The 17,065-nt window shown below is 39.4% G+C and overlaps 1 protein-coding gene across 1 annotated transcript; it reads right to left on the bottom strand.

Moving 5' to 3' along the window:
- Positions 1–266: 266 nt before the first annotated feature.
- On the bottom strand, positions 267–16,469 carry LOC138038412 (centrosomal protein of 120 kDa-like). The gene is made up of 22 exons (XM_068884267.1): positions 16,297–16,469; positions 15,605–15,789; positions 15,217–15,303; positions 14,612–14,747; positions 13,825–13,985; positions 13,046–13,249; positions 12,542–12,832; positions 11,034–11,225; positions 10,063–10,262; positions 8,921–9,070; positions 7,969–8,089; positions 7,136–7,197; positions 6,615–6,705; positions 6,328–6,519; positions 5,224–5,313; positions 3,779–3,871; positions 3,128–3,240; positions 2,998–3,046; positions 1,925–2,047; positions 1,273–1,464; positions 840–892; positions 267–623 (listed from the first exon to the last, which is right to left on the bottom strand). The coding sequence occupies exons 1-22, from the start codon at positions 16,340–16,342 to the stop codon at positions 329–331; spliced, it is 3,126 nt and encodes a 1,041-aa protein (XP_068740368.1). The 5' UTR covers positions 16,343–16,469; the 3' UTR covers positions 267–328.
- Positions 16,470–17,065: the final 596 nt, after the last annotated feature.

The following is a 17,065-nucleotide window of genomic DNA, read 5'->3' on the forward strand; positions in this document are numbered from 1 at the left end:
CAGTGCTCTTCCAATAGACCACTTTCGATGTATTAAAATTCAGCTTGGCAGCGAGGCCTAGAGGACACAAACAAAGGAAACTGAATGAACATGTTTATTCATTTCTTTTGTTTGTGTCCTCTAAGCCTTACTATCCAGCTGAATTTTAATATATCGAAAGTGGTCTATTGGGCTAACAAGCCAAGACCAGCCCAAAACATAAGGAAGCAGGATTGTACTCACGATAATAAATATTTAAAATGATTATATACAGTGTACACAGCCTGTTCCATTAATTCATGTCACCGACCACGCTTTAATTTTGTGAGTTTGATCGTTGAGGTCGACATCAAGACCCTTTGCTGGCAATAGCATCTCGTATCTGTTTATCAAGTTCTACAATGATTCGATCGTTTGTGGTGTAAACGCCGGTGTGTAACAAGGTGTCTCTTTCTTCAATCAGTTTCGCGATCCTGTTGTCGATATCTTCTTCATCCTCTTCGCGAACAGACATCAGGCCCGTGGGGCCCGGATGTCTGATATTACCTCTCTGAGAAGAGGGGGCATTTCCATCACTATTGATAACTTGAGTATCCACTGTTCGTTGAGCCAAACGAACCTTCGCTTCTTCTTGCTGTTTTAATCTGCGATAAATATACATGACAATAAAAACACTCTTCTCGCATATCCTGCACTCTTATAAATTTTCCATGACTTTACCATCTTAATTAAATCGGTAATGTACCGTTAATCCAAACCCAGAAGTAAAAACAGTCGCTGAGACTCAAATACGCCAATTAAAACCCACTGTAAGCGCGGGAAAATGCATAAACTAAATACGTTTATTTGAGGTGTCTCACCTGGATAGTTCAAGCTTAATTTCCTGCAATTCTTCCTTTTCCGATTTTACAACCTAAAGGCAAAGAGTACAAGACAACATCTAAGACCCTGGTCTGCAGAGGGTCTGCTAAGGATGGTACATTTTCTGGATGAATGTTGAGAGCTGGGCCCTTTTTTCAATTATTTTCCTCATGTTTTGTCTTCCTTGCCATTAAAAACACGAAACTCTCTTGGGCTTCGCGTACAAACAGGTGCAACAATAGCAGGGAGTTTCAGCGACGAATATAACAACGCCAACGCAACAATCGGTTGAAGGAGAAAACAATAATCTTGCTGCAGGTGCAGTACTAAAACAAGCAAAAGGACAATTTCTCCTAATAACTTGAGCGGGATGAGAAAAAGTAAATATGACCAAAGAAAATAAGTTCTTTTACGAAGGAAACCGCACCCTACCTCTTTCTCTTCAGCGGCGAGATATCGCAGGCGCATATGCTCCAATTCCTGTTCTTGTTTCTTGAGCCGCGCTCTTGCCGCTGTCTGTTCCTGTTGTTTAATTCGAGCCAGTTCCCTAAGAGCTCGACCCCATTGTTGTTTATAGTGAATCTTGGATTTATTCGATGTTTCCAATTTGCGCTCAAGGTCCGCCTGTATACAAGCAATATTTCTTGTCAGGAACCCATACTGTGTTCGTGTAACGGCGTTTTCACAGACCGATTTATTTTTAGATTGAATTTCCCGCGAATGAGACTCCAACAGGAGCCCGATGACTAATTACAAGAAATTAAGCTGACGTCATAGGGTCACCGAACCGGAACTGCCTTTGTTTTTTGACCTAATTCGCGGGAAGGGCTAGTCTAAAAATAAACCTACTTGTGATAACGCCGTTTCACAGACGCTGTATGGAAGTTGCACGCTCCAGATGGGCTCCTGTTCTTGTTAAATACTTACAACTACTCGAACATTAGCAAAGAACATTTTTGTTTCGGCAACATGTGATGTGATTTTGCCGGAGGAAGTGTTTTTTTGGAAAGGCCACATGAAAATTTTAACAGATTCAAAAAGTGCCCAAATTAATTTTTAAGTGTTTGACTTTTAAAACTCTCACCTTTTCCATTTTTAACAAGTTTATTTCAGACTCTAGTCTAACTTCCGGTTTTGTGAGTTGTTGTTCCTTGTATGCCATGAATTCATTCTCCTTTGCTTGATAGCGCTTCTCTGCTTCGTATACCTAAGCAAACCAACAACTAGTAGTTTAATTAAATGTAAAAAAAAACAAAAAAAACGACCGCAGACCAGATGTATCAGAGAAAACAGTACTAGACTTTGAAGTTCGCGGGCTCAAACAAAGATAGGGCGGAGAGTGGAAGTGTAAGAAGGGAGAGAGAGAGAGAAATGAAAATTTGTCTTTCACAGACCGAATTTGGTCATTCAAATAGTGGAGCAAATGTTAATGAAGGGAGAAAGCAAAAGGGTGGTAGCGTGATCCGCTGGATAAATTACTAAGTAATATATAACTTTTAAAACAAACAACACCACTTTTAAGCCTGGTTTTCACTAGCGACCCAAGCACAAGCAGCTCATGCAAGTGAAAACGAACGTCGACATAAGCATCAAAAATCAACCACACCGTCCGCCATTTTGTTCAAATGTTCAGACGCGGCGAATCTGGAACGAGTGCTTCAATAGACCATTTTACAGTTGTGGCTAAGTTACCAGGCTTAACAATGGAAGCGAGGCTGCCGGTGACCCTGTTTTGATACAAACCTTCATGCTTTTGTAATGTTAATATGGACTAATTAGCGTTACAACAACACAATTTACATGATAAAAGTAGTGAGGTCTGTATCAATGCAAGGTCACCGGCAGCCTCGCAGCCATTCATAGGCTTGGTCGCTGAGCAAACAGCTGTAAAATGGCCTATTGGCCAGACGCAGGCAGCAAATTTCCTTGTGCATATGCTGCGTTTTGTTTTCACCCACGCGAACGCAAGTATAAGCGCAAGCAAAAGGAAAAGGGAAATTTTTTTATCCTTGTGTTTGTGAATGCGCTGGTGTTTATGCTTGCATCAACCCCATTTTCACTGTGAATTAAGCGCTCTTATGCTTGGGCTTGTGCTTGCGTCGCTAGTGAAAACCAGGCTTTAGAGTTTCTTGTACTGAAAGGCTTAGGATTACATACCTGCTCGACAAGTCTTTGCTTTTGTTGTTCCAGATCCTTTACTTTCATCCTTAAAATAATGGCACGAACTAATTATTAATGAGGTAGGTACTGACACAAACATGAGTGGATTGAACTTTTGCTAACGCACCTTTCCATTTCCACCTGGTGTAAGCTGTCTTCCTTCATTCTCCGAGCTGCTTCCCTCATTTCTGCCATTTTTCTCTCGTGTTCTCGTTCAAATTGTTCTTTCATTTGCATCACCTGAGTGAAGCAGGTTAGAAAAGCAGATAACCAGTAGTTCTAAAACTGAATTCGCTGGATTTGCACTAGATGCGGCTCTACTGTCCATATGGGAAAGCTCCAATATTTATTGTTTGAGAAACAAATGTAATTATCTTTTCAATTTAAGCAATTGTCTCTTAAAGACACTTAAAAAAGTCTGCTGGCTTAAGCGGGAATCGGAGCAGGCGAAAGGACAACTGGAAAAAGAGTCCCAGGTAGAATTCCGAGTTCAGTGGTATCATAGTACAAGTCTTGCGAGTCCTTGTACCTTGTGAGTGACTAAGTTACACCTAATCTTAACACGAAAGTTTTCAGCACCAAACAAATGTCGCTCTGACGAAGGGCTAACGATCGAAACGTCAGCTTTTAGAATCTCTGTACGGTGGCCAATTTACATTATCAACTCCGTTGATAAAACCAAAAATTTGAAGATCACGATTCCGAGTCGTCCAGTTGTAAACACGAAGGTTTCGCCAAATTCTGCATTAAAAAAAAATCATGCAAGATCGTTCTATACCTGAGTTTCATTTAAAGTCAACTGTTTTTCTCTTTTCTCCAAATCAGCAATGGACTGTTTTAGTTTGACCTCCAGACGAGAATATTCGTCAAGCTGCAAATGTAATTGAAACGTTCTAATAAACATACATATACAATGATCAGTGAATTTCCACAACGAGAGAAGGCTTTCTCTATCACCGCCATGATCAGATTTCCTAAGAACGAGCATTCGATACCTGAATTCATCTCCAGGACAAAACTAGCTAGATTCCTTGTTCTTCGTTTTTTCCCCACAATAATGAATGGATTCAAAATAATAGTATCCTTGCACTTTATTCAAAGATGGCAACAGAAATGTAAATGGCAGCAAAACGCATCCTTAAAATCGGTTTTACCTTTGGCACATAGTGAAACGTGGCCGAAGTTTTCTAAAATGGATTGTTGTCGTTAAAACATGTAATAAAATGAGCAGCTGACCAAAGTTACGACAAAGACGATGCTACGAAGACCTATAATTCCACATTATAAGCTCCGCATTTATAAAAAACCACGTAACTGTCCAAAGATTAAAATGGTACGCACGGGGAATAATTAATGAGAGATAATGTGCTTACATCCTCCAAAAGTATGTCCGAAATGTACGTGCAATGGACGTAGAGCCAGTATTTTAGTTCATTTAAATCAATTTCAAAAATCAGGTGTCCGTTTCTCGAGAAATCCGATCATTTTTCCGACCCGAAAATCCATTCGTGGAACTGCAATCTGCTTGTTTTAGAAAAGCTGATCTTTTAGTGTGTTTTCAAGATGACTAAAAGCAAAATGAGTGTGAATATTGATGAGCTAAAACCTCTCCATTCTTAAGATCATACAGAGGGAATTGTGACACCTAAAAGATTTCGAGACTTTCGAGAAACCTGCCCAGTTTTCAAATTCCAACAAGTCTCCTATAGCTAAGTGGTAGAGTTTCCGAACTATTACTCGGAAAGTCAACGATTCCTACAAAGGAGCACTCGGATTTTTCCGAGTATCCTCGAGTCAACATCGGTAAAACATTTCTTCATTTAAATTGCTGTTTGGTGGCTTTCTCTACATCATCAAGGGCGTCGTTTCACAAGGTCTCTATTTCCACAAGCAGCAAGGTGGGTTTTCTTGGTAGAACCCATTAGGGAGCTTAAGCATGCACGTTTTTGATACGCGGATGACAACCAGAACTGAGCCATTTTCTCTTTTAACTTGTATTCACACAACCACATTCACATTGCTAACTAAGTATCTTTTCTCCATATTAGAGATGATTAGTATAATAAAAATCTGGGAGACAACACTGTCCTGGCACGCGAAATGTTCTTATCCTGTTGCCATCCGCGTCTCAAAAACGCGCGTGCTTAAGCTCCCCATTATTCGTAACGTCGTCGCTGCCGTTCAGTGTCGTTGCGCAAACTAGTGATCATATTTCAAGCGCACCTTTTTCTTGACCATCAATTCCCGTTCCTTGTCGCGTCTTTTCCACTCATCTGCTAGAGCTTTCATGTGCGAGTTTTCGCGGTGCTGCATCTGTAGAAACAAGTACTGAATAACTATAGCGTTTTATACAGAGAAAGATGGAGCTACGCTATTGATGGGGATATAGCAACGAGAATAACAATAATTAATTAATTGAAAGAAAAGGAAAGCTGAGGCTTGAAAGTGGGTAGTGGTGGGATATGGTGCATCGTGAAATCGTCACACGCAAGCGAATTAAGGACGCTGCCTACGTTCTGCGCATCTCCAGATACTCGGATTTCCTATCGGTAGTGCTTACTAATGCAGGAGATATTTTTGCGCGCGTTAAAACCCTCCAGAGAGAGCAGAACTTAGCAAGTGCTCTTGGTATCCAAAAAGAAAATTGGGGGTTAGCTCTGCATTTTTCAGAGATAATTAAGCTTCAATTTGGAAGGAACGCCATATATTGCTTTGTATTTTAAAGCTTATTACAAATATTATTGGTTAATTATCTTTGAAAACTGTGTGGTTACCCCCAATTTTCGTTTTGGATTTCAATAACACTTGTTAAGATCTGCTTTTCCCGCATATTCATAAAACCGCACAAAAATACCATTGAATTAGTAGGCACCGTCATAAATGTCTCGGTTCTCCGACTACAAATTAATTCTCTCAGTAAACTTCTATTATTGTTTTCTGCGCAAAGGATCTCAGCCAATGAAACAACTGTAGAAATGAAGGAAAATGCAATGTCTCAACGTTTAATGGACAAACCAGGATCCCATGAGGGCGTTTTCACAGACCGATTTATTTTTAGATTGAATTTCCCGCGAATGAGACTCCCACAGGCGCCCGTTGACCAATCATAGGAAACCAACTTGACGTCACAGCGTCACCGAACTGGAAATGCCTTTTTGTTTTCGGGCAAAGGTAGTCCAAAAAGAGATTGGTGTGTAAAAATGCCGTGACAAAAAAAATGCCGCTCAGTGTGGGAGTTGCTTGCTCCTACTAATGGGCTTCTAGCAAACTGTTCAGATTAATGTATGAATTCCAAACCCTCCATGTTTTATTATTAACCTAATTCACCTGTTCCTGAAACAGTTGTTCCTGTTGTTCTTTCCATAGTTCCAGTTCTAAAGCAGTCTTGTATTCTGCCGTGTCACGGGGATCCATGTCAGGCGGAGGCTGGGCCTGAGAGGGTGGAACACGCTGTGGCTCCGCCAGGGGAATGGCACTAGAAGATTGGTTACTGCTCTCAATTGATGACGTCAAACTTGTCTGAAACATCAAGGAATGTCAAGTTTACTTTCCAAGAAACATAAAAAAAGAATAATGATTTGCTCGCTTGGAAGGTAACAGGCACAAATATTTACCTCGTTTGCTCTAATCAGCTGCTGTAAGTTAACAAGACCGAGGTCCTCCAGGCCGAGCACAACATGCAATTCACCGATCTTTCTTGGAGTCCTTACAAATAACAGAGCGGAAAAGGTATCGAGTCAGCGGAAACAATTTGGTGTGAGGCATCAAAAAAATATAAGAGAAGGGTGAGAATTCATTGGTTTGAGCCACAGCCAAACCAACATTGATTCTTGAAATAACTAAAAGATAATTTGCTGTCTATAAAGGCGTGCGGGGATGGCGCAGTGGTGAGAGCACTCGCCTCCCAGCAATGTGGCCCGGGTTCGATTCACAGACTCGGCGTCATATGTGGGTTGAGTTTGTTGGTTCTCTTCTCTGCACCGAGCAGGTTTTTCTCCGGATATTCCGGTTTTCCCCTCTCCTCCAAATTGATTTGCGCTAATTTGTTAATTTCAATTCACAGTGTCCCCAATTAGTGCTCCAGTGCTAGAAGATGAGGGACTTTAGTAAAGTTTCTTTTTTTCAAAGAACATACTTTTCTGTAGTAAGTACCAAAGCCCTTTCGCTGTAAATCTGCCTGTATCCTGTCACTCTGCCCTACGAAAAACAAATGTTCAATTCAAAGAACTGTACACTTAGAACATTTCCTTTGCCACATATCTTGATGTCCTCATATCCCCTCCTCCGGGTAAATAATAACCCCGATATGGCTCTCCAACGCTTTATTCGTTAATGCTTGCCCTGACAAATACGAAGTACCAAAGCTGATTTTTGGAAAGGTTGACTTGAAATACACTCACAGTTTCGTAGCTGGTCGCCTTACTAAGAAATCTCACTGGCACAGCTCACACAGGATTTATAATCTTCTACTCGAGGACTTTTCCAGGAATTTTTAATGGCCTTTAAGGAGTCTATTTCCTTACATTGTGCACAGCTATGTCAAAAAGGCAATACCCGTGGGCACCCAGCAAAGGATTTTTGACAGAATCATTCCTTCAGCTTTTCCGACATGAAGTTTAATATTTCGTCTGCCTCTTCCTGATCGCCCAAATGTCCCGAATGTAAAACAAGTCCTGAGGCTGATAGACCGGCGTTTGGGGAACTTCAAATGCGTTTCTTAGTGTTAAATATAATCCTTTCAAACTTTTTATTTTTGTTGTAAAAAACGGTTGTTTTGCGGTTCTTTCACAAAACCAATACAAAATCCAGGACTGTTTCCTCTAATTCATGGAGTTTTCCTGTGAAAATATTTTCGCAGAATTTTCATGACCTAGCCGAGTGTAGAGTATTCTAGGCCTGTGTGAACCATGCGTTGGGCAAACCATTATTGCCTGTACTGTATGTATGCACAAGCTCATTACACCTCACCTGCGTCATGACTTGGATCTTATCAGCGGCTAATACAGTGGCCAGTGATGCACTGCAAATTCCAATCAACACATTCCCAGCCATATTGTCCTTGTGCCAAACTTCCACAACAAGGGGAACTCTATAAGACAGCTACTACATTATCAGTTCAAATTCAACCAATAAAGATGCACTCTCAGTCTCTGTGCTCAATGTATACTTGCCACAACCAGGGAAGATTTATCCATAATTTGAGGGCATTTTCAATAAAACCATGATTATTTATTATTCCACTCCTGTTGGATATCATATGAAACGATCACAGGCAACTCGGCACTACACGCCTCATTGGCTATCAATCATCTTATATCCAATACATGTTCGTAGAATCCAGTTGTCAATTTAGTCAATAACCAATAGTCTCCTTTCACTTCCATAACTCTCAGTCTGTAATTTTTTCTGTGATGAAAGGTCATCTCAGTTAATGAAACAACTTAAATAGTTCTTGTAAAGAAGCCTGAAAAAAGCCTTGAATGGGACTTAAATGAAACACCATGTGCTTGCAATTTTGTTCCTTTAGTATACACAGTCGCCCCACTGTCTACAACTTATAAAAACCGGTTTTTCTTGCTTTTCTATTTCGAGGGGGGAGCAAATTTTATTCTGTCCCCATGAATAAACCTTGTAAGAACAGTGTTGAAGTTTGGATAGAGCATGAAAAATCTCTGTTTAAGTGTTGATGGCCACTCTAACCAGACAGATCTACTGTCAAATGTGCAGAATGTTCTAAATACACTGTAGGTGGTTGCAACCAATCTATAGAGACAAAGATCACAATGTTGTAATGTACAAAATATTGCTGGTGATCGATGAACAAAAGAGGTTTTGGGAGACAATGAGACATCTCTTGTTTTCGTCTGACCAAGTGGCGGCAATGACATAACATGGAAACCGCTGTAACCTTTTTACCAACCTTGTGACAGTTTCATGAAGCAGCTGTGGAGAAGCTGCAAAATCAAATGCACAGAAAGACTTGGGAAGAAGAACCTCTACGTTTCGCTTGACTTGTACTGGAGGACTTGTCATAACTGGAGCTGAGCTACCAAAAAATGGATAGGTGTACCTAATGGGTTGAGAAAACATAAATCAGAATGCATTGAGCTTACATTGAGAAATCTTTGCCAATGCCAATTTCACGTCTTTTAGCTTTGATGACAAGCCTGTTATTAGCCATCAAAAACTGATAAATAATTATTCTTGGGTGGCAAAAGTACTGATGATCCAAAACATTTCTTTGTAAAATTTGAAATTTTCAAAGTATCACTGCTTTGATTGCATTCAAATTTTCGGAGATAACTCATTATGAAATACACTTTCAATATTCAGTAATTTGTTCCTGGCTGAATGATTAGAAAATGGTCACTAGAACAGCGTATCAGCAGGCATCATAGCAAGCTACACATGCACATTAAACTGGATATGTTATTTCATTTTGTATTCACCTATCTAACCTCAAGATCAGAGGCTACAATTGTTGTGAAATAAAATTAAACTAATTTCTTTATTTTACAAAATTAATAATCCCAACCAGTATAGAATGGGACACCAACGCTGTATGATTGAGCTTTCAAGTGTAAATAAGCAATTGCAAATGTCAAAAACATCAAGTGACAAGTGATATTCTCAGCCACTTTCACAGTTTTGGAACTTTTCTTGCTGCAAACTGTAGGTCTGTGGTCAAAGAGAATGGTAAAAGGTAAAGTCTGCTACGAGCCTAGGAGTATTTCTGCTCTCCCTTGGATGCGATGCCAGTCCATCGCAAGGTTACTCCCAGCATTAAGTTAGCCTGTACCCATTTATACACCTGGGTGGAGAGAGACACTGTGAGACAATGTCCCTGGCCAGGACCCGAACCCAGACCACTCGATCCGGAGTAGAGCGCACTAATCATGAGGTCAAAGAGAATACATGTTAAGATTTTAGATCATGGCTGTTATGAAATTTTTAGTTGCCCCAGGCAAGCAGGCGGCCGTTAATGTCAATAGGTGTAAAACAAAAGGCTGTTATGAAAGGCAACATTCAACCTTGCAAGGAAACCGTAACACAAAAGATTACCTCAGAAAGCAGTTAACTGGAGAAGTGACATCAAGATTTGAAATACTTCTTAAATCAACAGAGAAGCAAAAGTGATGAGCAGATGGATCAATAGGTGGCCTTGTACCAAGGGAAGGAATAGCACTGGGACCAGAGGCAGGAACATGACCCTGTGGTGTTTGGCCTTGTGTTGCTCTGGTATCTTTAGGAAATGGATCATCCTGAGGATGAAGAAGAGGTTAGAAAAAAGGCAACCTTGTAAGAATCAATAATGAACGATTACTGAGCTTGTAGGAATTTGCAGGAATCCATGAGCTTAAAGGGATTTTTACGACTCCACGCGGGAGTTGCAGGAATCCGCTACAATAATAAGCCATTTAAACAATGTAGACGTTATTTTTGTTAAATGACCATTCACTGAGGTTGCTTTTTCCAGTTTATGAGCCAAATCTACTATTAAATCTGGTTCTCAATATTGACAACAGCAGAAGAAGAAGTTTCTGATGCTTCACAAATATTCAAGCCAACAAATTGGCCTGATTTCAACTGAGTAGCTTCATAGCTCAGTTGGTAAGGGTGCTGCATTGGCATAACAGGGATCGTGGGTTCGAATCCCATAAGAGTTACCTGAATTCTTCAGGTGTCTGTATCAAAAAGACAACTGCCTAAATTGTTTAGTTGGTGAGATCATTTCTTCAATTCACCCCCAAACCGCACTTCACAAACATTTGTAAATCCCTTTCCGCCATTGTTCATAAAACTGCTTTGGTAACCATGTGTTTATCCTTGCAGGAATTTGTGGGACTCTTGTAGAAATCTACTAACGTATATGGTGAACAGAAACATTCAACAATTTTGTTACGCTTTTCGCGGTACGTCCGATAATTATTGTTATTTTCCTATTTCCTTGAACCTCACAATTTACCGGTAACTCAAACAAACATTGGCACACACAATTCATTTAAAGTGCCAGTAAGTAGTTCATTCATTACCTTGCTGGGCCTACTGATGACAACCCCATTTCTAAGTGCATTATCTGGGATACTGGACAGAGGTTGGGGTGGGGTCCCCTCTGCCTCAGGACCTTTCCTATCATCCTTGGACTTCCCCCTTGGAGGGAAGACTGGTTCTAGTTTTGGAGGTGACTGGCTTTCAACTGGAAAGTTGTTGGCTTGAGTCGTGCCCTTGAGATGAATGCAGTAAAATTCCACAGGTTACAGTTAGTCACTGAACAAGTTGATTATGAATAAAGGTAGTAAACCTTTTCAACTCTTTTAAAACATCTTGCTGTTCTAATTTGAAAAAAATTATGTAAATTAAGATATTAACAAGGCAGAGGATCTCAAGATTAGGACAGAGGTAAATAAGACATACTGTCAAAGTGAAAGGGGAAGACAAAAAAATCTGTAACTGTGGATAAAGTGGATCATGGAGAAGCAGAGGAAATTGTTTGGACTTAAAGCGCTTCCTTTTTGTCAGAACTGGCCGGCCAGACCCGTCAGTTTGCAAAGAAAATGCGACGATCTGAGGGAACAGTTGCATGATAATCCCTTGCAATCTTCAGAAGAAGAACATATCATCCTCAAAGTGTGTTAATTAAGGATAATTTGAAGGTATTGTAGAGATGGTAGCCCTTCCAAATGTCCGGTTTGGCCAGTCAGTTCTGTCAAATGAAAAGAGTCCTTAGACACAATTTTGTTTGCAGCTACAAGACCTTTGCCTCATGACTATTTATGTGGCTCATTTTCCCACATCATGTTCAAGGCTTTCCCAGGCCCCAATAGCCCCAGCGTTCAGCACGCAAGAGTCACTTTGTGTCGAAATTTACCTGAAATTTTCAGCTTGATTGACCAAAAGAAACATTGATTTAAATTTTTTGGTTACAATTAGTTTTTGGTATAGTGGAGACCTCATTTGTTATCAACGAACTTTAGTACGCGACAGATATTTGGTTGTAGGCGGTAAAATCTCCACCTGCTGGCACATTTTGACTGGGCTGGGACACTTTGGGGAAAGGCAAGCTTTCTCATTTCTCATGTTCAGGGTATCATCATACCACCTGCTCCTTGACTGCAAGTTATCATGAATAGTGCATGTACTATGTACACTAGGTAGTGTGGTCCAGTGGTTAGGGCGCTTGCCTTGAGATCTGGAGATCCTGGGGTTCAAGACTCGCTATGACCACTCATTGAATTTGATCCTGGTAGTCCCTGGTTCAACTTCCCAGCTGCACTTGTAAATAGCCAACTGGTTTGCCTCCGGCCAGTTGGGATTCTTAACAGTTTTTTCTTTTTTTTTTAAATTTTATTTTAATTTTACCGCACATCCACTACTACTAATACAATACACTATTTACAATACCAAGAAGAGAAAGACGAACAACATGACAAAAAAAAAAATTCTTAACAGTTGTTGTTGTTCTGTTCCGTCGCTTAGTTGTGTTTCATTGGCCCCGAAAAGCTCCTATGGGGAGAGGTCAATTAGGTATGTATTTGTGCACCTGTCTGGGTATGCCTCCTGCTCCACCAGCCAACGCTGGTGATGATGCATCCACTGGAGCATTTTCCATCATTTTTATATCCTGTTGCTCAAGTCTTAAAGACACAGAAACACCAACTGCAGGTTCATTGTCCTGTGCTGTTTCAGACTGTTGTTGAGTACTTCCAGGTGACACTAAATGAAACATTCCTTCAATCACTGCTGGTGTGGCTACTGTATTTTGTTCACTGAGGAGACCTTGAAAAGACACCACTGCTCTCCCCAAAGATTGATCTCCACTACACAGGTGGATCTACAAGCAAAGTGTCGAAATGCGTATGTTGAAAAATTTTCATTTCGAGGAAACATTTCTAGAAAAGCAAGTAGTTAGTGTTGTATCAGAGCAAACTCATTCATTTGGAACAATGATACAACGGCTCAACAATAAATAATTATTAACATGTATACATGTTGTTAGGCGGGAAACTTTTACCTGAAGTTCATGTTTAAAGGGATGCAAACTGACCTCTAATCCTGAATGCTGGGTGAAAAATGCTCTTAGATGATCCAAGGTACTGTTTAGTCTCACCGAAGCACGCTCTGGAGGGAAGTTGGGTTGAAGGAGATCAAAAAACACTTCATTTGTCACATCATTTGACAGCAATGAGTAATAAAAATAAAATCCACCATTCGTTCTTGGATCAGACAAAATGAAGGTAGATGGTATTAACTGTGGAAAAATTAACAAACATGACACATTCTATAGATTCAAGGGAAGATCACATACAAGCATTAATTTTGATATACTCCCATTTATAGTGCACTTTAAAAGAAATACATGTGAGACAACATCCATTACCTTTGGTGACATTCATGCAATCAATGACAGATTCCATGCTTTCATACATAAAGAGCATTTTTCGAAAAACAATAATTTAATTTATTACTATTTGTAAACAGAAATTAATAAATACAGTCAAAGCAAGTCAAGTATACCCCTGAAGATTTTATTAAATGTATTGATAAATTCAATTAAGTAAATCTGTGATCATTTCAAAGCGATATCCAGTTACAAGCAACTGTTAACTATAGCATCTATCAAAGTAATACATCACTAATTACAAATTAAAAATGTAATGATACATGACCCACAAGCTGTTAAGCTTTAAGCATAATCATGTTTAAATAAAGGTTATCTTTCTATAGATCTACATTTGTTTCTGGACTAAGTAGGATTTTCAATAATTATGGTGAACCAGACATTGCATTTCCCACTCACACAAGTTGTTTTTAACACAAGCCCACCTTTGCCAAATTTGAAGCAAGTCCTATGGTGACTGACAACACGAATATTTGATTATCTTCCTTTTGGGGCCCAATTACATAATATCCTTGTTCTTCATTCAGAGCAAACTTCAGTTCATTTATCCCTTGTTTAGTTGGTGGAGATTGTTTGGGTTTCTTTGCTTCAAAGAACAGAGAGAAAATGACAAATTGTAAGCAGTCTGACTGGCACAAATAATAATAATAATAATAATAATAATAATAATAATAATAATAATAATAATAAATGGTCAACGAAAACTGAAGGTTGCAATAAAAGTTATGGCTTGTTTAAAGTATAAAAGGAGAAAGAGAATTAACTTGCACTGGACTACCAAGTTCAGGGATTTCATTAGAAGCCAGTCACAGGCGGTATACCGCTGTGTGTTTGACAGAAATTTGCCTCTCACCACCGGCTACTCTGTTTTGATTTTCACTCAAACCCTTGTAAAAGACAAGAGTGACTGCTACTTACATTGATTAGCCCAGGCATCTGACTTCAAAAGGTATTGAAACCCCTGCAAGTTCTTTACTTTATTGACATTAAGTTGTAATATTGGTGACATCTTAAAGACCATGAAGGTTAGCTAATTAGACCTAGCACAGTTGCTTGCACCAAAAACCATGAAAACTTCAATAGCAGTATTCCCTTTACTACAGTAACTACTTTTTTGACAACCCTATGACTAAAGGATTGGGTTGGGTTTGATCCAATCTCCAGAGCAAACAGCATAGTCTAAGAAATTTTAGTGAGTCACATTTCACAAACCATCTTCAGCTTGTTGTGTTTCTTCTTGATGACTTGCAGTAGGTTGAGTTGTATCATCCTCTAAAGAGAGCATAAGCTTCAACTCTGGCTTCAAACGCTGATACTTGGTACTTAAAAGGGGGTACCACTGTGCTCTCTGAAAAAAAGTAATATGACTACATTGTGGTAAAATTCAAGCGTCAAATAAAAGGTTACTGTGTGCAGACACACTACAACACAAGTTCAAGAACAAGTATTAACCCATTGACGAGTAAAGTCGTCTGGCGTTAAAAAAGAGTAAAATACTAAGTCTGGCCGGTTTAGGCCGGTTTGGACATCAAAGGGTTAATAGGTTCAGTGAGTGATTAAGAGACAACTTAAATACGCATTATTGTCACTATCCATAGAATACAAAGGAGTCATTATAAAGAAAGTACATTCTGTACTGATGTTCATTCTGCTTCAACAGAAATTGGAAGTAAAATTTTCTGGTGTTGAACAGAGTAAAATCTATTAGTGTTAAGTCTCACTCTTAATACTCAGTAGGTGAAATGAAGACAATTTTAAGGAGAGTACCAATCACTAATTCATCAATGATTGACATGAGATTGGTCAACAGTACTTACAGCAGACTTTAACTGTGCTGTCCTCAAGTCCAAGATCACATAGCCAACAGGTTCTTTCTGTGATGTGAGTGTGTCCAATGCATAGCACTATAAAAAGGATGTGAAGGACTGCGACACTACTTAAAATTTAATAATCTGGTCGCTTGAAAAGTCACTTTGTCATGGAAAACTTGATAACTTTTGGCAGCTCTGTTGATTGGTGATAGATGTATATGATAGTACTAACTGTCCCAGAGACTAGAGTCAAAGCATCATATTTGCATACATGTGCAAAAAATAATAATAAACAAGGGATACAGGTACATACAATTCTAATCTGAAGTGTAGACTGGAGGCAGATAGTAGGAAGCGACAATGAAGGAAGCTTAGCCACATTATTCATTCTCACCTGGATTTTGATTGGTGTTCTTTGCAACCGATGTTGGTGCAAAGATTTTTTGCTTAGTTCCCATGCAAGTTCAGTTGTAAATGTGGGACTCTCCAAGTGATCAATAGGGTCAGTTACCAAGATTTCCCCATCAAACTTTGTTTCCACAAGAATCTTGTGTCGAGGACGTTTTGGAAATCTTCGTCCTGTTGATAATAAATTTATAAATAAGATTTCTATAGCGCCTTTTCCCTTTAGCCAAAGGCGCTTTACAATAACAAAAAGAAAATTGAAAATTGATAATTAGTTTAAATATGAAATAATAATCTTATCAAAGGAATATATTTTGGGAACTCAATTCACAACGAAAGCTATCTTTAACATACGAGTCCTTTTTTTCCCAGAGTTCCCTGCTGGCAGAGGTTTTTTTCTTTTTGCTTTCGCACGGTAATGTCAGCCAAGCAAAAGCAAATCGAAAGAGACCTCCGCTAGCAGGGAAATTCCGGAGCAGTTTCATAAAATAAGCAGATTCAGCGTACACATCAGTAAAGGCAGAGTTAAAATGGCTTATTTGATTTGCTTAAGGCACAAAATATGAGACTTAAACCCACGGCGCAGAAAAGATTGGAAACTTGGTCCGGAAACTTTCATTTTTATTATAATTATATATATGTAAGTGAAATAATTGAAGAGTTCGTTACCGGAAAACGTACCTTCAAGAACAGAGACAACCACAAGCATCGCTTCACTAAGTCCCATCTTGAAATAATCGATTGACTAGAAAGCCGATGCAGGCGGAAAAATAAGAGATAAGTTACATTTTATACGGACTGTCCGACACCTTAAATTAAATTAAAAGTCCGCCATTTTTTTCAAAATGTTAGTTTTTCTGTCATGTAAGCAGAAGTGTAACAAACCATGAATTCCAGGCCTTCTCGTCCACTTGAGCATAAAGGGACGAGAAGAGACGAGAAGTGGGTTGTAAGTTCCAAGACAAAACAAAATAAAAACAATGCAAAATATTGGCTAATTGCCACGGTCCGACTTTTCTCTCCTCTGTTGCCTGTTTTTGCTAAACGCATATGCAAATAAGTGGACGGGTATTCTAGAATCTACAGCTTAAGGATAATTTTCTTACTAACAGAGAGGGTAGCACAGGGTCGACATCGAAATCTAGGGTAGTAACACTGAAGCATTCGTCAATGCTTCCTTTGCTTCGACCATGCTTCTTTATTTGTCTTAAATTTACTCATTTTTATCCTTTTTTTTTCAATTTCCGGTACTTTTAGATTTAGTCGTGCACAGCACTGTTCTTTTCGAGCCCCACGTTCCCTCCCCATCCATTCAAAGAAGGCCAGTAGTCCTTATTTAACTTTCAACATGGCGGTCGAGTTTGCCAACGTAAACGACAGTTCCTCTTGTCATTGCTTTTCCTTCCAATTTTATACAGATCGCTATCAGTCGATCTGCTGTCGAAAACTC

This window comes from Montipora capricornis, chromosome 2 (genome assembly GCF_036669925.1).
Source record: "Montipora capricornis isolate CH-2021 chromosome 2, ASM3666992v2, whole genome shotgun sequence".
In the NCBI taxonomy this organism is placed as follows: Eukaryota; Metazoa; Cnidaria; class Anthozoa; order Scleractinia; family Acroporidae; genus Montipora; species Montipora capricornis.